At 38.9% G+C, this 26,082-nt stretch overlaps 1 protein-coding gene across 9 annotated transcripts in view; it reads left to right on the top strand.

Annotated features, from left to right (window-relative positions):
• The window catches only part of LOC126267241 (uncharacterized), a 210,461-nt gene that overhangs the window by 128,926 nt on the left and 55,453 nt on the right, over nt 1–26,082 (top strand). For 8 of the 9 annotated variants that reach the window (XM_049972226.1, XM_049972225.1, XM_049972228.1 and 5 more), the window contains 6 exons: nt 650–877; nt 1,046–1,221; nt 4,513–4,577; nt 10,256–11,995; nt 14,445–14,636; nt 14,738–14,885. In XM_049972226.1, coding sequence (XP_049828183.1) covers nt 659–877; nt 1,046–1,221; nt 4,513–4,577; nt 10,256–11,995; nt 14,445–14,636; nt 14,738–14,885 — 2,540 coding nt within the window. In that variant the 5' untranslated portion in view covers nt 650–658. Of the gene's footprint in view, nt 1–649; nt 878–1,045; nt 1,222–4,512; nt 4,578–10,255; nt 11,996–14,444; nt 14,637–14,737; nt 14,886–26,082 lie in introns of those variants that run through there. The other variant, XM_049972233.1, reaches the window with a different exon arrangement.

The following is a 26,082-nucleotide window of genomic DNA, read 5'->3' on the forward strand; positions in this document are numbered from 1 at the left end:
GCGAAAAACCTCGTCTTACAATCAGGTAAATATGGTAGTTTCTTACCCCTTTGTAGATGTACTGACCATAATGATCCTTCTTGGTGTATGCTTCAGTGACCATTATAGTTTTAAGCTGCCTGGATTTTATCTCATCTTTAACTATCTGCATAAAGTTACTGACCCACAAATTTTCAACCATGATGACTTGGCTACAGGCCTTGGAATGAGAATTCTCCTTTTAACATCATTTTCTTGTGAATCGACAGACTGATAAGCAAGGAGTTTAGTCCTCTTAAACACATAACTGCCACCACTCTGGCGGGCCTTGTAGATAGAAGAATAAAACAAGTGGTGAATATCTTATGTTAAGTAATGGTTTAGCATGGCAATGGCAGAGCCTTTAGTTTGTTGGAGGATGATAGTAAATCAGGCTTTTTCGTAATGTTGGAAAGGGACCTAGGAAAGAAGGGTGAAATGAAGATGGAAATAAAATTTTTGGAAAGTAGCCAGGTGGTGGCTAGGTTAGTGTGGGAGTGGGCCATGGTTGGTTGGAGTATGAACGACGACACTGATTCACTTCTTATTGCAGAAAATAGGAATAAATGTTGCTTAGACATTATTCTTATATATGCAGGAGCCATGTATATTTATGTTTACTACTTTCCAGGAGGTAAAGATGTATGTGAAATCAACTTACATACCAGTTCGAAGGCGGAAGAGGAGGAAGCGTTTCCCAGCAGCTATAATTGAAGATAACTTGAACTCCAGTTTTTATTTGTTCAATGCTTTGAATGCTGACAGTATAAAGAAGTTCAAAGCAGACCAGAAATGTAATCCAAAAAAGAAAAGGAAGCCTAAAAAGTTGCAGAATAGTGTCCATTTTGATACAGCTACTGTAAGTATCTTGTTTATATTGTGTTGACCTAATTCCAGTATCTCAGTTTTGTAGGCTAAACTAATTCATTCACCCTGCATACAATTATAGTAGAATTTGTAAATATATCAGGAAAGTTGAATGTTCATTTTGACTGTACAATGCAGTTACAGAATAAATTTTCCCCAGGTAGATTTGAAAGCAGAGAAAGAGAACAGGAAAAAGAGTAAAATGAAGGGAACTATGAGGAAAGAGGGTGTTGCTGCCGCAAAAAAGTACAAATTTTTCCAGCCAGAAGTAAAGGTCTTTAGCGATGTCACACACAGCCCAAACACAACATTTGATAGGTTACTTCGCAGTTCCAGGTAGTTTCAATGAAATTAAATAATAATTACATCATTGTTAAGTTAGTTTTTCATGTACATGTTACTTTTGTGCTGTATTTACAAACTAAATTCTTAATGCATTTGTAATGATCTGTCTTAAAATACACAGATATAATACAGTCAATGAAACATTCATTTGAAAGTGCAGATTCCATTTCATTAACCCTCTAGTTGAGACTGTTAGGGGAATTTCATATTAATTAATATAAAAGTAATTTGAGAAGAAAACAGTACAGTATAATAGGTTAATATTATTTACACATGAAAAATGCTTAACCCTCTGCCAGGCACTATTCTGGGACTCCTGTGTTCGGGGACAAGGAGCTTGAAGGACAAAGGTTTTGAAATTGGCTATTATCTCATATTTTCAACTTTAGTAACCTAAATGTAAGTAGTGGCTTTCATGGGAATGCGTCAAAGCAGAACATGAGGCTAAAAAAAACTTTTTATTAAAAACAAAAGAATAAAATATAAATGACTGAAATTTTAAATCCGCCACTGAACAGTTAGTTTTCAGTACGTTAATTTTAGTAAACAGTAAATATAAGTAAAAATGTCCCAGTTCAAGACACTATTTTGGTGCTGGTGCCTTTCCCACTCACTGAGGATTATTGGAAGCAGAGTAGCAAAGTTGACCATGTTTGCATGGGATAAGCAGATTGCATTGTGGCAGTTTTTCCATTTGTAGTTTGACATTCTTCTGTGACACATTTCTATAGTGCAGGTGATGCATCTACGTCTTTTTGTATGTGAGAGAGGTGCTGATTTCTCTCTGTCTTTTGTGGGGATTAATATTTTGAGTCGCCTTTGCAAGCTGGAGGGCATTCCAATCTTCTTACTACTTCTGCATAGCTTTCTGAGAACAATTTGATGTTCCATTGGTTTTAGGTACACTCCATGTAGTTTCTTCAGTTGATTTTCAAGGAAAGTAACTTGGAAGTTGATGCCTCCCACATTCAGCAGGGTGTGAAAAAAAAATCATTGGCCAGTACTTTGTTTCTCTGCTCACACTGTTAAGTAGCATGCATATGATTTGTGGTATCAACATCTTTTGGGATCAGTGACATTGTCGTTGTGAAACGAAGATACAAGAATAACATCATTGTTCTGGTGTGGTATGTAGGAAACCAAAACCTTCCCATCATTAATTCCAAACATTCTGCTGTATTGTGTCTTCTGTTTTACATCAACAAAATCTAATGGCAATTGTCTTCTATTTTTTGTGACAGGTTCAAATAAGACAGCTTTTTGTGTTCAAATAGCCAGTGAGGTCAAAAATCAGAAAATCAACTATCAGCAGTGATATTTTGACTGCATCCAAATACAGATTTAGTCTTTTCTTGACAACTTCAGTTGGTTTGTTGCTGACAGAAAGGACCTGCAGGCTGTAGTGCAACATAGATCTCCATGTTTACAGTGTGTATCATTTTAGCCCCAACAAGAGCAAAAAGTTTTATTCAATATTTGTTTGGTTTTGAGAGTATGTACTGCTGAAAACACATCTTCCATGAAAACCAGGAAGTGTAGGACAACAGCTCTTCTGACAATTTTATACTATTGTTTCAAAAAGTCACAAATAAGAGCTAGCCAGCCAAATTCTTTTCGTTGGTCTTTGATAGTTCAGTCATCAAAATGAAGTCAATGTTAACAGTCGTAAACTGTTTGAGATTCATCAAGAGACTATTATTCAGCACAATGTTTGGTCCCCAAAGTTCCTCCAGGCTTCGACAATTCCCTAGGTACAACAAACCAATAAATGCTTTTAGTTCAATTACATCTGTGGAACTGATTTTCTCTCTCTCTCTCTCTCTCTCTCTCTCTCTCTCTCTCTCTCTCTCTCTCTCGAAACAATCGGTGATAGTTTCAGTGTATTGATTTGCATATTTTTATTCCAGTTTTCAACTGCACTTTTAGTGTTCTTAGTGTTTGCTATGACTCCAGGGAGGTGAGTGGTGGTGATGTCTGATCCCGTATGATGTGCCTTCCTGGGTGGCTTTTTGGCTCCCATGGTCTTCTTATTTCTTCCCAAATTGAGTTTGTTTTGTTCTCTTTCTTTTTCATTGTCAGCAGCATCCTCACCATCCTGCTCTGTTACAGAATTGCTTTCACATTCTTCCACCTCATCTTGTGAACAAATGTCTCCTCACCAAGATCCTCAGGTAGCACGGGGTCTTAGTCATCACACTTCAGCAAATCCTGTATTTCTTCAAGGTGACATGGATTAGCCAAGTCGTAATAATTATGACCCATGTCTGTGGAAAATATGGACTGTAAAAGAGAGAACCCAAGTATAACAACATTATTCAGGCACAATGTACCTGAAAGGCTTACCTCACTGTACTCTACATTTTCACAAGCAATTCACATTACTCATCCATCAAGCGAGTAAAATAACAACTCTGGTTGAAAAGCTGCTCTCCCCGAAGGTTGTGCAAAAGCTAGTGGAGCATTGTAAACAGCACCTCAAGATAAGAAGGTACCAATGGCTGGGAAATCCCATGCCGACTATTTGGGGAGAGGGAATAAACATTTCAGCTGCGCCTATCAGGCCGATTGCACTCGATGAAGGGTTAAGAGAAATAATGTAGTTCAAAAAACAGCCTGAAATTGAAATAAATCATTGACAAAAATGTAAATTGAAAGTGGAGAGAGCAGGGAGTGGAGTAACACTGCTGTCAGCTGCATTAGGACATTACGCAGAACCGGCTGAGACAAGTGAAAATGGGTACTTGACTGGGATTTGAAGCCAGGATCTCTTGCTTACTAGGCAGGTGCTGTAACCACTGTGCCATCTGGGACACAGTGGTATTGCAGCTGCACAGACTATCTCAGCTTGCCTCATGGCCGGTCCACACTCCCATCGAGCACCACCTATCCGCAGCCACTGTCCATTTCCTCCCTATGCTCTCTTCTGATTGTGAGTTTGCCAGGTCGGATGTATTTGTGCATTCTCACTGAATTAGGTGGATTCACTGCCCAGCTAGGTCTAGCAAATTATGAATGTGTGGTGACTGTTTCTTTGGACATGTCAGAAAGAACAGACACCACATATTCATACATTGACCACATGTAAGTACTCTGGTGTAGCCTACAAATAGTGAAGATTCATGTGAATCATAGATCTCTATATGAATAAAACACAGTGAGATGTTTTTAAAAGTGCAGAAGAAAAGTGTGAATATGATATGTTATGATGTAAGCCACTTGGACATAAAATTTCTTTTGTCGTCCTAGCTTCATCCTTCCTAAATTCTGTGTTCATGTTTACAGGAAACCATTGGTCGACAAAAATTCGTTGAGTGGTGTGAAACATCAGGTTGAACACATTGACTCAGGTGAGATCCAAAGTTAAAATATATGTATGTGTGCTTTCTTTCTTGTAGCTCAAGTGTTATCCTAACAAGAATTAATGCTGTCCATAATATTTTGGATTTGTAAGAGGGGGGGGGGGGGGGGGAGAGAAGAAATTTTCACTACTTTCTGCTGCTTCCGAAGAATATACTGAGAGAGATTCAGATTTCCTCTACAACAACTCATAATGTGGATGTAGTGCTTCAAACTTGTGGTAGATGAATCTCTAAGACATAATTGGAGGTATAGATGATGGATTCAACTTTCTTTGTGTGAAATGTGAAGAATAGAACCTGAATTTTTATTAATTTGCATGTGCACATGAAAAATGTAATTGTTCCTGGATTTTTTGCCAGTGCTAATTTTTCATTTTATTGTTGTGTATTAATATATTGCTTGTCTTGCGTATTAATGCTTTTTTACCGTACTACTTACACCATGTCCTCCGTTCGCCGCTCCTAGAAAAAAATACACTTTATTAACACCACTTGAATTTTCACATCACAAAAGAGTTGATAGTTTCCTTCTTCCGTCTAGGTAATTCATGAGCTTCCGTTGGCCTCTTCTGTCATATCCTGTAAGCAATAAAATGCATAAAATCAAAATTATTAGACAACTCATTGGCATGTGTTGTATCAAGGAATCCCATTAATGAGTACCAGTAACACTGGATTTTAGTAATAAATTTATAATTGCCATTTCTGCATAATTGTTTTCAACTTTCCTACCAAATGCTGATTTTTAGTGCATTTAATTTCTTTATTTCATTTTCCACAGTGCAGCCACTTCAAATGTACCTGATTGCAAAAGTTTTTCTTCATAAGATTCTAACAAATTGTTGTGTTTTTTTAGTTAGCATGCTTTGCATTATGAAGAATTCCATATCCTTCATATTTTTCAATAACCATTGTGATGGTACCCACACACGAAATACTTTTGATCGTTATTTTATAGGTGAAAGGGGTAATGGAAATGAAGTGTCAAGCATAGAATTGCAACCTTTTATGAAAGTGAGTATGTTGCACAGATTTTTGTCAAAGGTCTTTGATAAAAGAAATGTTATAAAAGCACACATAGAATTGACTTTCAAAGATTTGACCAACAAGCATTTATAAAAGAACTTTGTCAAAGATCTTTCATGGTGTAATATGAGCCTTAATGAGAGGGTTTATGTGGATTGAAGCTGTTGATATTATTCATAAACATTTTCAGGTTGTGAAATCTGCTTTAAATACATGATGTGCTATATGCTATTGTTGTACCTTCAATCATAAATGCTATGGTGTACATCCATAGCAACTTTGACTTTCTTGTTGGCACCGTTAAAGAATTTGAATCCATCAGCTTGCCTTCACAGAAATTGATTGGAATGTTAATTGCAAGCTCATTGATGATAGAAGTGATATTAGGCAGAGGGTAGTGATTAAGTTTGATATTGTCGGCAAGAAATCAAGGCTATTCAACTTTCGATACTGTGCAATAATGTCAGTGGAGAAGTACGTGCTGCAGTGGACATCTCTCCAGGAATATTTAATCTCCAAAAATTTTTACCATCATCATCTTGTGATGTTTTTCAAAAGTTTGCAGGTATGACAGTGTCAAAAATTTAGTTGCTAAGACACACAGCAAGTTTTTGAAATGAAGAAACCTGCCAAATTTGTAGTATAGCTAGCCACACAAGTGGAGAAGTGTACCCTCTTACCCTAGTCAAAGCAGACAGTACATGAGCAACACTGCAGATCCACATCCTTGTTTAATGGCATGTAAGTAAACAGACAACTCGGTACAGTACTACTGTGATATGTAAAGTGAATTTCAGTTTCCATTGATAATTTTTCTTACACAATTGCTCGGTTACTATTTGCTCAAGTTTGTAACTCAATTAATATCCATAATGACCAACTGTTGCCTTTGCAGTATTGCAAGTGGTAACCATGGCAGTAAAGCTGTCCCCTGCCACCAATATGCTTGCTAATAGCATCTGTCTTTGTGCAGGTTGCAGATTTCCCAGTAATGTGAAATACAATTAATGTTCCCAGCTTTGCAAAGGTGAAATATGAAGAAATTCATTCAAATGATCTCAGTATTTTGTTAGATATGTGAAAACATGAGAAGAAACTAGAGGTAACTCTGAATCTGTGAAATGTGGCTCGAACAAAAGAAAACATGTAAAGTAATAATTTCTGTAACAATGAAGAGATTTTAAATTATTTGATTAAATGAAGGAGAGAGAAAAAGCCTAAAGTTAAGCAGCGTGGTGTCAGTTTAGTTTCGAAAAATTGGAACATGTATAAATAGGAGGCGGCTTTACATCAAGCACGAAATATGTGCCAAAATGAAGCTTGAAAAAGTGTGAAAGGAGAAAAATTCGGAAGGTTTACAACTGTTCACGAGCATCAGTGCACCATTACTGAGGGAGATTACTGATTTCCAGCTTTCTTCGACTCGGTTAAACAGATACAATAAATTACACTAAAAGGAAGTCAGAAAATTATGGACTTTCCTTAAAGTAAACATGTAGAGGAGATAGCTAATAGTATAGAGCAATTCGTAATTGATGTGAAGACAAAGCTTCTTGCTATTTATAAAACTAATTAGTCAGGTTGTGTGCAAGAACACTATGCAAACTACTTTATTTTGAGCATAAAGCAGTCAGTTGCTGCTTGTGCAATCAATGCTTGCTATGACATGTTTCATTATTCTTATGTCACTATTCCAGATTTTACTATGTCAATTAAAAGATTTTTGTCCCTAAACAGTACTTGTTTTAAATTTTGGTCCTAATGTGCCTTGATGTGAAGAGAGATATAAAACTGTGTAATCCACTCATGCTTACCACAGGCACTGGCTGTTTAATGGCAAATATCGTGTAATTCTGGTAAACTCTGGAAAAATGGGAGAGAATAATTTGATCAATATTACGTCTGAAACGTCGTTTTCCCATTTTCAGAAAATAATGCATTGCTTTTGTTAGAGTTTTGACCTCGACATGACATCATCCATTTTTCGGAAGATGATGATTATGATGATGATGATGATGATGATGATGATGACTGTTAATATAATTTGGATTCCACCCAGAACTAATAGTGTGGTTCAGCCTCTCCATAAAGTAGTTGTTTGACAGTAGAAAGCAGTTTCTAGAAAATTGTTGGACAACATAAGTTCCAATAGCTCTTTGTACTTTCAGGTTTCCCATTGGAATAGTATTGTTAAACTTCAGCCATTTGTGCATTGTCACTTTGGGTCAGCACATTTTGTTAAGAGGGTTTCCCAGAAAGTAATGTACCACATTTTTTCCTTCAACTATTCTTTATTGAACATAATGAAAATTATTAACACAAAAGAATGGTGTTTTAGCCACGCACCATATTTTTCCAGATAATTTCAATCCGATTCTATGGCCTTCCTCCACTGCGAAACAAGGGCGTTTATGCCCCTTTGGTACCAGTCCTTGTCCTGGTGGCAGAGCCAGTACTTCACTGTATGAATCACAGCTTCATCATCCTCAATATGTCTTCCACGAATAGCATCGTTTAATGGCCCAAACAAGTGGAAGTCTGAGGGTGCTAGGTCAGGGCTGTAGGGTGAATGGGGTAGCACTGTTCAACCCTGTTTTGCAATGTGTTCAGCTGTCCTCAGACTTGTGTGGGGCAGAGTATTATTGTGTTGCTGCAAAACATCTCCTGGGTTGCTGTGGTGCCATAGTCACTGGAAGTGAGTCTTTGAGTTTTGTTAATGTGTTGACATATGCTTATGAATTAATGGTACCAACTCTTGGCATCACATCAATGAGAAGCACACCTTCACAGTCTCAGAACACTGTGATTATGACCTTGCTGGTGGAAGCAGTTGTTTTGAATTTTTTCTTCTGTGGGGAGTGGGAATGGCACCATTCCAGCAACTGCCCCCCCCCCCCCCCTCCCCCTGGATGATGAACCCAGGTTTCTTCACCTGTCACAGTCCAGGACAAGATGGCTTCACCTCAGCTTCAAAATGTTGTGTCAAATCAAGACTAATGTTTTTTCCGTGCAATTTGATCCACTGCTAGACACCATGGGACCCATTTTGCACACACTTCTGGATATCTGAGAGTTTGGTAATTGCATCCACACTTAGTTTGCTGATTGACAGATGCAGCACCAACTGCTGAGTCATAATGTGTCAGTCTTTGCGAATGACATCAGCAGCTCAGTGCAACATGTCAGTTGTGACAGCCATGGGTGGTCGCCCTGACTGCCGCAAATCGTCGTGCTCCGATGAACTGCCTTCTGATGACCTCACCCTCTGTGGCCAACAGCTAAGTGTACTTCTGTTGACAGCAGGTGCTTTGTGGACTTTGAACAAGTGTTTGTGAATATTCCCCACAGTTTTCCTTTGCAGTGAGAAATTAAATGACAGTACATTGTTTGTAATGTACAAACTGTCACGCAGCTTCGCTATCTGTCGGAAGTGATGGAAACTTGGTACGCTTACCCAGGAGACTTCAAATAATACATACGCAATGTTTCACATTCAGAGCATTGTATTCACATGAGAAAAAAATGTGGTGCATTACTTTCTGGGCAGCCCTCATAATTTGGACATGTACACCTGGTACGCAGCACAATGTACAGAATATAGTCACGACTGTTTCTTACTACATTCCAATTCTGTCTAAATAAAGTTAGTAAGCACTGAGTTTTGTTTTGTGACATTTGCCTGGTAAGGAAGATAGTGACTTTTGTCATCCAGTGCACACTTTCCATTGTTGTGACAACCACAGGGAATAAACTAGGAAATGTTTCATTGTTTCTGAAATATACATTATTCAAAAATTATCATAAGAACTGTGCTTCAGAAATTATTATGAAATGTTTAATGCTAACAAATTAGTCTCAAATGATGGAAGCATCTGTAGTAGAACATCATAAACTGCATTGATTTTCTTTCCTCTGCTAGTCCCTTATGCAATACTTAAATCTGCAGCAGCTTAGCTGACAATATGATCTGCAAGTTACTCCAAACGTTAATGATGGGAGAGACAATGGTGTGGCGTAAGTGCTTAAAATTTGTGCACATGCAGTTTAGACTTCATACTACATGGTCCTACATTGTTTGCCGATTCCCATCTAGGCAGAAGGGCTGTACAAATTACTACTTAAAGCAGTTTTTCACGTGACAAATAATTTTTTAAATACTTGCAATGTGTCTTAGCACCTAAAATTTGGACTGTGAATTTCTTTGGATGAGTCCTTTCTTTAGGCAAAATTTTAGGGTAGATTTTTGGCATATCAGATTGGACCACCCCCACATTAGTAAGTTCACCAAAGGTGGACATTTTAGTAAAAAAAAGGAGACCAAAAAATTTTTCACTAATGCAGGATGGACTTCCAAAATAAAAATTAATGTAAAATTACTGTCTTTGTGCACTTTCCTTGTTTCTGGTTCATTAACATTGCACATTATGACAGTATAGTAGGCTATGGTGTAATTTTAAAGTTAATTTCAATTTAAATTGTTTTATGTTAAATTTTTAATACAATATTTTTGGAATCGTGTTTTATTGTTAATGTTTTTTTTATTGCTTCATATTAAGAAGTTATATAATTTAATTTGTTGTATAAACAGTAGCCTGTATTTTGAGCAAAATATTTGATTGATTTATTTATTTGCTTTTCAGTGCTACTTTCACCTGCACATTGTCTACAAATAGACAAAGGAAGTAACAGAACAAGTACTCCAATTTTGATTTCACCTGTTTTCCCAGCAGTTTCAGTTCGTAATAAACGAAGGAACAAAAATTATGATCTGAAGAGAGATGGTAGAAATATGTTGACACAGGAGTTAAGGAATAGTATTGAAAATATTGAGAAATCTTCCCAACACCACTCTTTCATTTTGGCTGCCTCTGATTCCACCTTTTCACCTTCACCGCTTCTGTGTGATGCAGATGACACTGATGGATCCAGTGTGGTCAGTTTTCTTGAATCACGTGCACATATTTCTGAATGTCTTCATAACAAAATTGTAGAACAGTGTAAATGTGAGGATAGTCCCTTCTCCCAGGTTGCAAAAATGACTAGAAATAGTATTGAAAATAAGAACATTGATTACAAAATTACACATCAAGATTCTTCTGGAAATATTTCAGGAATGAGAATGAGATTGAGAAGAACTATGGCAAGTGAAAATGAAGGGCCTAATAATACTTACAACTCACTTAATCCTGATGAAAGCTTCTATTCATCAGTCAAAATAAGACAAAAAAGGAATAAGAAAACAAAGAATGGACATGACAATGTTGAGAACACTCGAAGTTCTGATGATTTCCTTTCGCCAATTTTCACAAGATCTAAGAGTAGTAGTGAGAGTCAGGGTGCACGCGAGAAAGCTATTGGAGTTCAGGAATTTATAAGTGTTCGTGTTTCTAATAAAAGGTCTGGTAGTGACAGTGTGTATAATAAAGGTAAAAGCAATTGTAATATTGACGAAAGCATACCTTCGTCAGTCAGAATTAAAAATAAAAGAATTGAGAACAGATATCAAACACGTTCTAGTAGTCAACGTCATGAGAGATACTTGGTGCCACTAGTTAGCGGTTCCCAGCACAATGAAAGTGGAAGCAATGGTGACAGCACGACTTGGGATGGACCAGAGTTTGGCCAACTTCAATTTGCAATGACTTGTGAAAGTCCTGACATGTTCTCTTCTGTGGATGAGATTGAAACTGATATGGTTGCATTTCAACGTGGAACTGTAGTTCAAAAGAGCCATTTGTACTTCCCTGACGAAAGTGCCTCAAGTAGAAATTTGTCTTCAGACTCTGTTATTACAAACAATTCTCATGAGTACCATAGGTTACTCATGTCAAATGATGCACATTCATTTAATTTACATGTAAGAAAAGCAGAGTTCAGCCACTCAGTATCTTCAATGGAAATCAAAGGTAACAGTGATGTGGATAGGAAGTCAATAGGTAACATCATTAACTTATCTTCACAGGTTAGCAGTACACTTAATCTCAGCAGTCCAGTACATGCAGGACTATCAGATTCAATAATTACTTCAGTACAGAGTTCAGACTGTGATAATGTAGTAAATGAAGTGTGTGCCAATAGAAGTAAGTCATTAGAGGCAGAATTTGACAATGGTGGCTCTTTTAGAGCTACTGCAATTAAAAATTTAATGCCAGTTGATGCTGAAGTAAATCGGTGCAGCAGAAGAACTCGGAAGTCTGCTCGTAGTTCAAGTGCTGCAGTTTTTTCATCACCTTCACACATTGAGACATGCATACCTTCACACAAAGATATGTGTACAACTAACATATTGTCACAGGCAACTCATCAAGAAGAAGAATCAGAAAATGTGTCCGATGTTTTATATCGAGCTGCTGACAGCCACGAATTGAGCTATTGTAAAGGTACGTTCAGAGTAACATTTTAATGATATGTAGTCATATTTTGTGTTTCCCTCAACTGAAATTGAAAGTACTATACTTCCTCATAAGCTTGTCTTCAGAAATTTTTTGTTTTATCACACAAATGTTTGTATTTCTAAACTTTCCCGGGTATTTGTAGTGATCGTTGAAATAAGATTGCCATAGTCAAGCTGCCGAAAGAGCGTCCCTCACAGTTCACACATGTGGAGCGCATTGTGTGAAGAACATACTAGTGCCACTCTGAATTCTGCAATTTTGTGAATATTGCTGTGGTGATGCAGATGATGCTGCTGCAAAGTGTCGCATATTGTGTTACTGATTCAGTTTGTGTTAATGGATTGGTGTCGTGTCCTATTGTTAATTTCTACCTCGAGCCCAGGAAAGTAGGTTGTTACCTTAAATATTAAGTCTCGTAAACTTATGTGTAATATACAGTGATATTCTGAGAAAGAAAGATAATGTTGGCTGTCTTACATCTTTGTTGAAAGTTGTCAAATGAGTAGTTGAAGCTCTGAAAATTAGAATGAACTCTATGAAGAAAATAATCAGGGAGAAATGTGCTGGAGAAGTACTGCCACTCTTTCTACTCCAGGAAAAATCAGAGTATGTGCTGCCAGAGGCCAGAACTCTGGAATTTTCAAGAGCATGGTCTTCGACAAAACACGGAGAACTGTTAAACACGGAAAGAATCTCTCACCCGGAAGAAGTTCCTGGTCTTAACATGAGATAGTCAGTTGTTTTTCTGAGGAAAAACCAAGCCTTGAGTGATACTAAAGAAGATAGGGATTCAATGGAAAACATTTTGTGGAAGAAGAATTCTGCCTGGATGGAAGGATGTCATTGCCAGGATTTCCAAATGCAAATGTTACGAAATTGTATGGTTGTATGAAGCATGGGTAACCCATGATCATTCCAGGCTGACTGCAAGGATTGATGACCCTGCATGAGAAACAAAGCATCAGTTGCAAAAGGCAGTTGGCAGACTCGACTGGAACAATCAGTGGGTTTATTCTAAATGCTTCGTTTTTTACATTAAAAGAATCAGAGTATTTTAGAGGAAAAATGGTGACAATGAATTTTAAAGTGTTCCATACACCATTTGATGCCAAACAAAGAAAATAACTGCACTATAAGATCAGATTGTGGACTATAACACTTCAGTTAAATGAAGAACCTACATGCAGAAGCAGGAAGAATGACATCTTGGATTGGCTTGAAAACAAAAATATAGATTCATTTTATAGGGAAATGGAAGAGTCACAAATGCTGGAAAACGTCATTGACAAAGTTGCAGAAGAAAATGGTCGTAGTGTGTTGTCTTCTACAATATCATTGACATTTCAGTGCAATAGAAATCGTGTGGACTCAATTGAAAGTAAGAAATAAGACATTAGGCAATATTACTCCCACAGCATGGAACAGTGTGGTCATACACTTCTAGCACATCTTAGAAAAGATATCAGCAACAGCAGAAGCAGGAGGGAAGATACTGATTGTGACATAGGAGGTGTGGCTAACGAATATGCTCTCATTGATTTTGAAATAAATTTGCTGAGTGCGAATAACTCAGTTGCAGCTGTGTTAGGTATAGATGTTCTACTGTTTTCATATGTCACCAATAGGTAGTGCATCCGTGCATAACACAGCAGAAGCCAAGTTATTCGTGTTCAGCGAATTTATTTCAAAGTAATTTTGGACGACTATCTATTGTCTGCAATACCTGTTCATCCAGACATGCAAGTAAATTGCATTAAAGACTGTGGTTCTCTATCCTCTTCCTTTTGATAGCAAGTAAGAGATTAACCAGTGCATTAAAATAATGTATTTAAATACTGAAAATATTGTAATCTTTCTCTCAACATAAATTTCCAAACATGAAATTCTTTTTAATTACATAAAAAGGGTGTTTCGGTACTCCAAGGTTGTCAGTGGTTTTTTGTGCTTCAGTAGTACAGCATTGCAGCAGCTCTATAATTTACATTCATAATTGTGCTATAGACATGGCATAATAGCAGCATTGGCAACATAGCTGCCGGCTGTTGGGGGCCTCCTTTTGGTGACTACTAGAAGTGCTTGACTTGTTTTAGTTTACATATGTCCCTACATTTCATGATGAAGTATTACCAGTTCTATTTATGGCCTTGTTAGTAAGCAGTGTCTTCCAGAACGCCCCTTGCATACACAACACACATTGGCGTGTGTTTTATATTTGTCAGAAATGCTTGAATTTGTCATTGTGGTTGGGTCATTGTGTGCTTAGTGTTGATTGATGTTGACCCTTGACACTTTTGCAAATCCCATTTCAGAAATTATTTTAACTCTTTTTTTTCCGTGGCCAATTTTGTGTACTGATTTACCAGTTGCATAACAATAGAGTACAGTATTTAATATATTAGTTGACTAGTCTGTCATTCATATAATCATTCTGCAGGGCAAAATTTGGCCCACGACACAAGTCTGTACTGTGGAAAAAATGCAGAACTGTCGTATCGTAATCCCAGCAGGAGGTCCAGTCTGTGCAGGAGGCTTTCGCATGTGGTAATTCCAGAAAGGCGGACACGAGGAAGTAATAATTCAAATGGATCATTGCCAGTGTCTGATAAAAGATCTGTCCCCCTTTCAGGTATGTCTGCCAGTTTTGATATTTGAGCAAGTGTACACAACTTTGTGTGCAAAGTGATATTAATCTGTGGGTTTGTGTTTTACATTTTCCCCAAATAATAGATTTTACCGTCTCCGTAATAATAGAGGAAGACGAAGACGAACTGGCTCCTGAAATTGCGACTCGAGGACTAGTTTCTGCAAGGGACATGGTACTGGGCAGGTGTAACCAGCTCGAACCCCTTAACTTTGAGAAGGCCTTTCCACCCAGGTATGACACCCTTTCACACTTAATGCAATTGTAAATGAGTCAATTTATTTTGATTTAATTTTACGGTTAGAAAAATTTAAGGCGCCATACATGCTTTGCAAGTAGTGAGCATTAATGTTTGCAGTAACTTTTCTGTGTACAGTATAGTGTGATGTAGCTGTTAGTATCAAAAAGTTAGTAGACATACAGAAAGACAATATCCTACATTGAACTCATTGGTCTACAGCCTGCTTCAAATAATATACACTTCCGACGCATAGAGGTGGGGCGATAAGGTGTGGGGGGATGAGGTTTGCACATGCATTGTGGCAGAGAGATGTAGATGGCGTCTGTGTTGCTGAACTGTGTTGTTGTGGACAGCAATCAGGTTCGTTTGCCTTCAGTACATCATATTATACGTTCAAATCTATGAGGGAATAATGCATTTTAAAACAGATTTCGATCATTTGTCTACATGAGAGAAATCTTACTTCTGAGTCTTGAGGTTGTATCCACTGCTTCACAACGTTGTATCCATTGCTTCACAACAATTGTCTGTGTGACATCAGAAGGCGAGAACAGCTGATACAGCTTTGTGAAGACGTCGAGCAATTTTTCTCGAAAGACGATTGTCTAATGACTCGTTGAAAATAATTGCAATAATTGCCATTTATTGTGATTTGGACTGTATTATAACTAAAAATGTAATAACAAAATAAACTACAAACTCAAACTGAAGTCATTATATTTGTTTGACGACTACTTCTGCTCCACATAATTTTTTTCAATGATGCGCTTATGTAGGTGTGTTTCACTGCTGTTCAGTGTAAACCAATATGTGTAAAAAAGAATCACTGGTAGCAAACGCTAGATCAAAAGACTGTCATAAGAATTGTCAGTATATCACATTTTTTGGTGTCAACAGGCATTATGAGTTTGAACTAACTCGTTCATTACAGTGGGAGAATGCATTTATGATCAATTGAACAAGCTAACAACTAACCATCTGCTATGAATAACTCAATGGAATACTGACTGATAATGTTGAAAGCCACTGATATCTCAACAGGTAACCTGCCCCTGCCCCCCCCCCCCCCCCTTTTCATTTTTAGGCATTTTATATTTTGTGCTATGCAAATGGCAGGGGTTTACGTGTCAAAATACTGGGGTGTTTGATGAATTTATCCACCCCCATTCTCACTAGTGATACTGTTGGCTGGGAAAAGCTTAACTTTCCCTTGGGCAAAGTGCTGAAAATTGTAGTCTGAGTACTTAACAGGCTACATATTCCTAATAAATAAAAGCTAGGAAGTTCTCTTGGACAGTGTATGCAATTGATATGTTGACAAAGTTTTTAAATCATGCGTCTTTAAAACCAAGAAAGATCATTACTTTGCTTCAGTCCACATCGTAATACCATCTACTATTTGAGTCCGTGTCTGAACCATCTGATTGTAAATTTACAATGATATGTTCACGACATTCATCCATCTTCACCTTCCTGTGAAAGTATATTTTTGAAACTTTTCAGCGTGACACCCACAGTGTGCCCACGATGAAGGGGATGCTATCTATTGCTGCAAGCCTATGCGTTACAGTGCCTGTTATCTTATATATGCCCCTCCACGCGCACACTCGCAACCAAATGAGAAGAGCCAGCACCATCACCCATTTTCCTGCAGGTATTCATGGAATGATTCTGATTCACCCGTGTTTCATCAAGGTAATACACTGTAGAACTACCTCCTCCACTTGTACCATGCATCTCTATAATGGAAGTTCTTCGTGCTACTTCCATGTCACTTCTTTCAATTAATAGCTCTCTTTCTTAACACCAAGTGAGTTGGTGCAGTGGTTAGCACACTAGACTCACATTAGGGTGGACAACTGTTCAATCCCGCGTCCGGCCATACTGATTCAGGTTTTCTGTGGTTTCCCTAAATCGCTTCAGGCAAATGTTAGGATGGTTCCCTAGTCCGATGAGACCGATAACCTTGCAGTTTGGTCTCCTCCCCCAAATCAACCCAACCCTTCTCTTCTTAACATAATTTGAAACCAATGTATTTTAAAATTCTTTACATTGACGAAATGCTACATTTGAAGCCAATTTGTTCAGGCATAATTGTTAAAAGTTTGTGATGTTGGGTATTCCCTTGTTGTATGCATTTCAAACACAGAGTGCATTAAAACATCACTGTCAAAACCACCTATTTGTGTTACAGATTTCTTGTGATTCTGATGATTTTCAGGCGACACGAAAACAAAATTTCATGAGTTTCTTATGGCTCCGACAGTTTTGTTTACTATTCTCCATCCAGTTATCTTGCCAACGTATGCTTCTGCAGTTCGTTCTTGTGTTGAGAATGTCAAAGTAGAAGTATCGGTCTCAGATTAAAATTTGAATTTATAAATGCGGGACATAACCCTTCTCGACTGCTTGTGAAGCATTTACACCTACATAATTACTCTGCAGTTCACAATTAAGTGCCTGGCAGAGCGTTCATAGTTTCATCTTAAAGCTGTTTCTCTACTGTTCCCCTCTCGAACTTCACACATGAAACATGAATGCTTTTATCTTTCTTTGCAAACTCTAATTTATGTTATTTTACTATGATTAACATTCCTCCCTATGTAGGTTGACACCAACAAAGTAGTTTCACACGCTGAGGAGAAAGTTGGTGACTGAAATTTCATGAGAGAATCCTGCCACAACGAAAAAGTCATTGATTTGATGATTGCCATCCCGATTTGTGTATCATATCCGTGGAGTCTCTCCCCTATTTCACAGAAATACAAAATTAGCTGCCCTTCTTCGAACTTTCGATCAACTTGGATCTCTCACCTGACAGCCAATACTCCAGGAGGCGGAAAAGTGTAGTGTAAGTAGTCTCTTTAGAGGACCTGTTGCATTTTCTACGTATTCTACCAATAAATCGTAGTCATTGGTTTGCTTTCTGCACCACGTTATCGTTGTGGTAGTTGCACCTTAATCTATTCGTAATTGTAATCCCTAAGTGTTTACTCGAATTTACAGCCTTTAAAATAATGTGTTTTATCCTGTAAATCAAATTTAGCAGATTCCTTTTAGTAATCATGCAGATGACTTGAGACTTTAATTATTTAGAGTCAACTGTCACTTTTCTCACTATACAGATGTCATTTTCTGATTTGTTTAAATCTCTGATGACTTTATTAGACAGTAAATCACAGCATCATCTGTGACAGTTTAAGAGGGCTGCTCAGGTTGTCTCCTAAGTCGTTTATTAGATCAGGAACATGGGAGTGCCTATCACACTTCCTTGCAAAAGCCAGATATCACTTCTGTTTTACTTCATGATTTTCTGTTGACTAATACGTATGAGTGATGATGTGTCTGACAGGAAATACTCCATAGGTGTGTAATTAAAGTTGCTTGTGAGGAACTTAACATTTATTGCTGCCACATTACAGTTTCACATGGAAATCACACAGTTCACAGATACACATCCACATCTATGCTATAATTCGGTCGTTATGTGAATGAAACTACATTGTTGCTAAATACGGCAACAGCGCAGCACATGGGAGAGATTCTCACAGTCTAGTTTGTAACCCGCAGTTAGCCGATCGGAAAGAGAATTGAATCTTACTGGCTACTAGCAGTCAACAAAGAGGGGGGGGGGGGGGGTGCAGGAAGGCTGAAAATACAGTGGGGGATGAGCAGGAAGGCTGAAAATAGGGCCGCCTTCCAACATGATGCGAACTATAGTGTTGTCAATATTTATACAATTTCATAAGGGCAGAAACATTACATTAGCAGACAAATGTTAGACCTTGCTACGATTGGCTCATTGGCTAAGGTTTCGGTTCTTGTTTGTGCTTTCCAGTTAATAGGGCCAAAGTTTTTTGTTTCAGTAAGTCACTGGAATATTGTTGCTTTTTGATAACATCAATATTTATTCATAAATTCTTGACACTTTCTAAAACTCCACTTTTTAAGTAAATTCCTTGTGCAACATTTCAGCACAACACAAAGAACTTGATAGTTACAGAGACCAATCTTGACAACAGCTGTAACTATTGTGGCATATTTGGTGTCTAAAATTTGTATTAGTATTGCATAAAAACTTTCAAATACTTCCAGAACAGGATGTAGTTAAAATGAATTTTATTATGACTGTCTCAACTGAAACTGCTTCCCAGGTATAAATTACATAATGTTTTCTGGAAATAATTATTTATATGTCTAATAATTAATAATGAAAGTTGCAAATTTTGACAATACAAAAACTCAGCTTTGTATAATTGTCGATTGAATTATTGATAGCAAAATTAGAAAAAAGTTCTTTACAACTAATATTTAGTCTCACTGTAGCAGTATTATGAAAAGGAAAGTTGCTACTCACCAAATAGCGAAGACACTGAGTCGCGGTCAGGCACAACAAAAATACTGTCACAAAAGTAGCTCACACACCTGACAGCAGCCTCTGGCAGCATTGCAATCAACATCTTCAGTGCATGATGGAAGTGGCAACTGGGTGGGGGTGTACATCTATGTGGTTACTCTGCAATTCAAACTTACTGTCTGGCAGAGGGCTCATCGAACCATTTTCATACTACTTCTCTAGAAGTCCACTCTCAAATGGCGTGTTGTTGTTGTTGTTGTTGTTGTTGTTGTTGTTGTGGTCTTCAGTCCTGAGACTGGTTTGATGCAGCTCTCCATGCTACTCTATCCTGCACAAGCTTCATCTCCCAGTACCTACTCCAACCTACATCCTCCTGAATCTGCTTAGTGTATTCATCTCTTAATCTCCCTCTACGATTTTTACCCTCCACGCTACCCTCCAATACTAAATTGGTGATTCCTTGATGCCTCAGAACATGTCCTACCAACCGATCCCTTCTTCTGGTCAAGTTGTGCCATAAACTCCTGGTCTCCCCTATTCTATTCAATACCTCCTCATTAGTTATGTGATCTACCCATCTAATCTTCAGCATTGTTCTGTAGTACCACATTTCGAAAGCTTCTATTCTCTTCTTGTCCAAACTATTTATCGTCCGTGTTTCACTTCCATACATGGCTACACTCCATACAAATACTTTCAGAAATGTCTTCCTGACACTTAAATCTATACTCGATGTTAACAAATTTTTCTTCTTCAGAAACGCTTTCCTTGCCATTGCCAGTCTACATTTTATATCCTCTCTACTTCGACCATCATCAGTTATTATGCTCCCCAAATAGCAAAACTCCTTTACTACTTTAAGTGTCTCATTTCCTAATCTAATTCCCTCAGCATCACCCGACTTAATTAGACTACATTCCATATTTCTCGTTTTGCTTTTGTTGATGTTCATCTTATATACTCCTCTCAAGACACTGTCCATTCCATTCAACTGCTCTTCCAAGTCCTTTGCTGTCTCTGACAGAATTACAATGTCATCGGCAAACCTCAAAGTTTTTATTTCTTCTCCATGGATTTTAATACCTACTCCAAATTTTTTCCTTTGTTTCCTTTACTGCTTCCTCAATACGCAGATTTAATAACATCGGGGAGAGGCTACAACCCTGTCTTACTCCCTTCCCAACAACTGCTTCCCTTTCATGTCCCTCGACTCTTATAACTGCCATCTGGTTTCTGTACAAATTGTAAATAGCCTTTCGCTCCCTGTATTTCATCCCAGCCACCTTTAGAATTTGAAAGAGAGTATTCCAGTCAACATTGTCAAAAGCGTTCTCTAAGTCTACAAATGCTAGAAACGTAGGTTTGCCTTTCCTTAATCTTTCTTCTAAGATAAGTCGTAAGGTCAGTATTGCCTCACGTGGTCCAGTATTTCTACGGAATCCAAACTGATCTTCACCGAGGTCGGCTTCTACTAGTTTTTCCATTCGTCTGTCAAGAATTCGTGTTAGTATTTTGCAGCTATGGCTTATTAAACTGATTGTTTAGTAATTTTCACACGTCAACACCTGCTTTCTTTGGGATTGGAATTATTATATTCTTCTTGAAGTCTAAGGGTATCTACATCTACATCTACATGACTACTCTGCAATTCACATTTAAGTGCTTGGCAGAGGGTTCATCGAACCACAATCATACTATCTCTCTACTATTCCACTCCCGAACAGCGAGCGGGAAAAACGAACACCTAAACCTTTCTGTTCGAGCTCTGATTTCTCTTATTTTATTTTGATGATCATTCCTACCTATGTAGGTTGGGCTCAACAAAATATTTTCGCATTCGGAAGAGAAAGTTGGTGACTGAAATTTCGTAAAAAGGTCTCGCCGCGACGAAAAACGTCTATGCTGTAATGACTTCCATCCCAACTCGTGTATCATATCTGCCACACTCTCTCCCCTATAACGCGAAAATACAAAACGAGCTGCCCTTTTTTGCACCCTCTCGATGTCCTCCGTCAATCCCACCTGGTAAGGATCCCACACCGCGCAGCAATATTCTAACAGAGGACGAACGAGTGTAGTGTAAGCTGTCTCTTTAGTGGACTTGTTGCATCTTCTAAGTGTCCTGCCAATGAAACGCAACCTTTGGCTCGCCTTCCCGACAATATTATCTATGTGGTCCTTCCAACTGAAGTTGTTTGTAATTTTAACACCCAGGTACTTAGTTGAATTGACAGCCTTGAGAATTGTACTATTTATCGAGTAATCGAATTCCAACGGATTTCTTTTGGAACTCATGTGGATCATCTCACACTTTTCGTTATTTAGCGTCAACTGCCACCTGACACACCATACAGCAATCTTTTCTAAATCGCTTTGCAGCTGATACTGGTCTTCGGATGACCTTACTAGACGGTAAATTACAGCATCATCTGCGAACAACCTAAGAGAACTGCTCAGATTGTCACCCAGGTCATTTATATAGATCAGGAACAGTAGAGGTCCCAGGACGCTTCCCTGGGGAACACCTGATATCACTTCAGTTTTACTCGATGATTTGCCGTCTATTACTACGAACTGCGACCTTCCTGACAGGAAATCACGAATCCAGTCGCACAACTGAGACGATACCCCATAGCTCCGCAGCTTGATTAGAAGTCACTTGTGAGGAACGGTGTCAAAAGCTTTCCGGAAATCTAGAAATACGGAATCAACTTGAGATCCCCTGTCGATAGCGGCCATTACTTCGTGCGAATAAAGAGCTAGCTGCGTTGCACAAGAGCGATGTTTTCTGAAGCCATGCTGATTACGTGTCAATAGATCGTTCCCTTCGAGGTGATTCATAATGTTTGAATACAGTATATGCTCCAAAACCCTACTGCAAACCGACGTCAATGATATAGGTCTGTAGTTAAATGGATTACTCCTACTACCCTTCTTGAACACTGGTGCGACCTGCGCAATTTTCCAATCTGTAGGTACAGATCTATCGGTGAGCGAGCGGTTGTATATGAGTGCTAAGTAGGGAGCTATAGTATCAGCGTAATCTGAAAGGAACCTAATCGGTATACAATCTGGACCTGAAGACTTGCCCGTATCAAGCGATTTGAGTTGCTTCGCAACCCCTAAGGTATCTACTTCTAAGAAACTCATGCTAGCAGATGTTCGTGTTTCAAATTCTGGAATATTCCATTCGTCTTCCCTGGTGAAGGAATTTCGGAAAACTGCGTTCAATAACTCCGCTTTAGCGGCGCAGTCGTCGATAACAGTACCATCGGCACTGCGCAGCGAAGGTATTGACTGCGTCTTGCCGCTTGTGTACTTTACATACGACCAGAATTTCTTCGGATTTTCTACCAAATTTCGAGACAATGTTTCGTTGTGGAACCTATTAAAGGCATCTCGCATCGAAGTACGTGCCAAATTTCGCGCGTCTGTAAATTTTAGCCCATCTTCAGGATTTCGCGTTCTTCTGAACTTCGCATGCTTTTTCCGTTGCCTCTGCAACAGCGTTCGGACCTTTTTTGTGTACCACGGGGGATCCGTTCCATCTCTTACCAATTTATGAGGTATGAATATCTCAATTGCTGTTGCTACTATATCTTTGAATTTGAGCCACATCTCGTCTACATTCGCATAGTCAGTTCGGAAGGAATGGAAATTGTCTTTTAGGAAGGCTTCTAGTGGTACTTTATCCGCTTTTTTAAATAAAATTATTTTGCGTTTGTTTCTGATGGATTTGGAAGAAATGGTATTGAGCCTAGCTACAATGACCTTGTGATCACTAATCCCTGTATCAGTCATGATGCTCTCTATCAGCTCTGGATTGTTTGTGGCCAAGAGGTCAAGTGTGTTTTCGCAACCATTTACAATTCGCGTGGGTTCGTGGACTAACTGCTCTAAATAATTTTCGGAGAATGCATTTAGGACAATCTCGGAAGACGTTTTGTGCCTACCACCGGTTTTGAACAAGTATTTTTGCCAACATACCGAGGGTAGGTTGAAGTCCCCACCAACTATAACCGTATGAGTGGGGTATTTATTTGTTACGAGACTCAAACTTTCTCTGAACTGTTCCGCAACTGTATCATCGGAGTCTGGGGGTCGGTAGAAGGAGCCAATTATTAACTTAATTCGGCTGTTAAGTATAACCTCCACCCACACCAATTTCGCTTGTCTCGTACATCTTGCTCTCCAGATGGTAGTTTTGTCAGGACTGGCTCTCCCAATGCTCTCAGTAGTTCTAATGGAATGTTGTCTACTCCCGGGGCCTTGTTTCGACTCAGGTCTTTCAGTGCTCTGTCAAACTCTTCACGCAGTATCGTATCTCCCATTTCATCTTCATCTACATCCTCTTCCATTTCCATAATATTGTCCTCAAGTACATCACCCTTGTATAGACCCTCTATATATTCCTTCCACCTTTCTGCTTTCCCTTCTTTGCTTAGAACTGGGTTTCCATCTGAGCTCTTTATATTCATACAAGTGGTTCTCTTATCTCCAAAGGCCTCTTTAACTTTCCTTTAGGCAGTATCTATCTTACCCCTAGTGAGATAAGCCTCTACATCCTTACATTTGTCCTCGAGCCATCCCTGCTTAGCCATTTTGAACTTGCTGTCGATCTCATTTTTGAGACGTTTATATTCCTTTTTGCCTGCTCCATTTAGTGCATTTTTACATTTTCTCCTTTCATCAGTTAAATTCAATATTTCTTCTGGCATGTATAAAAAAGGAACACTTGAATCCATCCGTTCCAGCTCTGATTTCTTTTATTTTATCATGATGATCATTTCTCACTACGTAGGTGGGTGTCAACAAAATATTTTCGCATTCGGATGAGAAAGTTGGTGACTGAAATTTGGTAAATAGATCTCGCCCCCATAGAAAACTGCCTTTGTTTCAGTGACTGCCACCCCAACTCGTGTATCATACCAGTGACACTCACTCTTGGTAACATGAAAAGAGCTGCCCTTCTTTGCATTTTTTCGATGTCCTCCGTCAATTTTACCTGGTAAGGATCCCACACTAAGCAGCAATATTCCAGCAGAAGTAGGACAAGTGCAATGTTGGCTGTCTCTTTATTGGGTTTGTCGCATCTTCTAAGTGTTCTGCCAACAAAGCACAGTCTTTGTTTCTCCTTCCCCACAATATTATCATGTGGTCTTTTTAATTTAAGTTGCTCGTAATTGTAATTCCCAGGTATTTAGTCGAATTAACAGCCCTTAGATTTGTGTGATTTATCATATACCCAAAATGTATCGGATTTCTTTCAGTATCCATGTGGTTGACCTCACACTTTTGTTTAGTGCCAATTGCCACTTTTCGCACCATACAGAAATTCTCTCTAGATCATTTTGTGATTGGAATTGATTGTCTGACAATTTTATTTGATGGTAAATTACGTTGTCATCTGCAAACAATCTAAGGGGTCTGCTCAGATTATCACCTAGATGATTTATGTAAATCAGGAGCAGCAGAGGACTTGTGATACTACCTTGCGGAACTCCAGATATCACTTCTGTTCTACTCAATGATTTACCGTCTATCACTACAAACTGTGACCTCACTCAGAGGAAATCACAAATCCAGTCACACAACTGAGATGATACTCCGTGTCCAAATGGGAGATGCCCCGAACAACCTATGGACCACGATGTTCTGCCTTTGGCTAAATGCCGTTCCACGCAGTCGGCTGCCGGCTCTCTGCAGTCGTCTATCTGAGAGGAACAGTGGTAAGATTTTTCTCTTTTGTGTCCATGTTATGTCCATTATCCATTGGAATATCTGTGGCATTAGAGCCAATCGGGATGAAGTGTCGAGCCTTTTAGGATCCTACTCACTGGTCATCTTCTGTCTTCAGGAAACAAAGCTGCATCCCCACGATTGCTTTGTTTTCCCTCTTTTCCAGTCAGTCCAGTTTGATTTCCCCTCTGTTGATGGCACTCCATCACACGGGGGACTTATGATTCTTCTCCATGGTACTGTCCATTATCACCCAATCCCCTTTAACAGTTCCTTCCAAGCTGTTGCTGTCCGTCTATCCCTTTCTGAATAGACCGTCTCTCTTTGTACCGTATGCATCCCATCGTCCACACCGATGACAAGAGCTGATCTTCAGCTCCCACCCTCCTATTTGCTGGTTGGGGATTTCAATGCCCACCACCCGCTTTGGGGATCTCGGCATTCTTGTCCACAAGGCACTTTGTTGATTGACCTCTTCCACCAAGCGAATATTGTTTGCCTCAACACTGGGGAACCTACATTTTTGTGTGCCTCCATGACAAATTTTTCTCATTTGGATCTTTCGGTCGGTACTGTTAAGCCAGCTCGGCACTTTAAATGGTTCACTCTAGCTGATACACACTCAAGTTACTATTTTCAGGTGTTCTTCAATTGCAACCACAACTGCCACCTATGCGCCCAAGCCTATTGGACACTTTTTTCGTCTCTAGCGACATTTGATGACCGTCACTTTTCTAGTGTCTATGATCAGGTCACTCATGTTACAGAAGTTATTCTTGCAGCGACGGAACATTCAATATCTTGCACATCTGATTTGCCCCAACGCCCCCCAGTTCCTTGGTGGAACGAGGTGTGGCGTGATGCAATACGCAAACGGAGATGTGCTATTTGCCTTTCCTGCCACTATCCTACTTTGGCCAACTGTATTCACTATAAGCAGTTAAGTGCGCGATGCCGTCGCGTCATCTGCGATTGCAAGAAGGCAAGCTGGGACTTGTTTACTAGCTCTTTTAACACCTTCACTCCCTCCTCAGAAGTTTGGAGTCGAATTCGATGGTTATCTGGCGTGCCTAGTTTCTCCCAGATCTCTGGGC

The sequence above is a fragment of the Schistocerca gregaria genome, chromosome 4 (assembly GCF_023897955.1).
Source record: "Schistocerca gregaria isolate iqSchGreg1 chromosome 4, iqSchGreg1.2, whole genome shotgun sequence".
NCBI classification, from domain to species: Eukaryota; Metazoa; Arthropoda; class Insecta; order Orthoptera; family Acrididae; genus Schistocerca; species Schistocerca gregaria.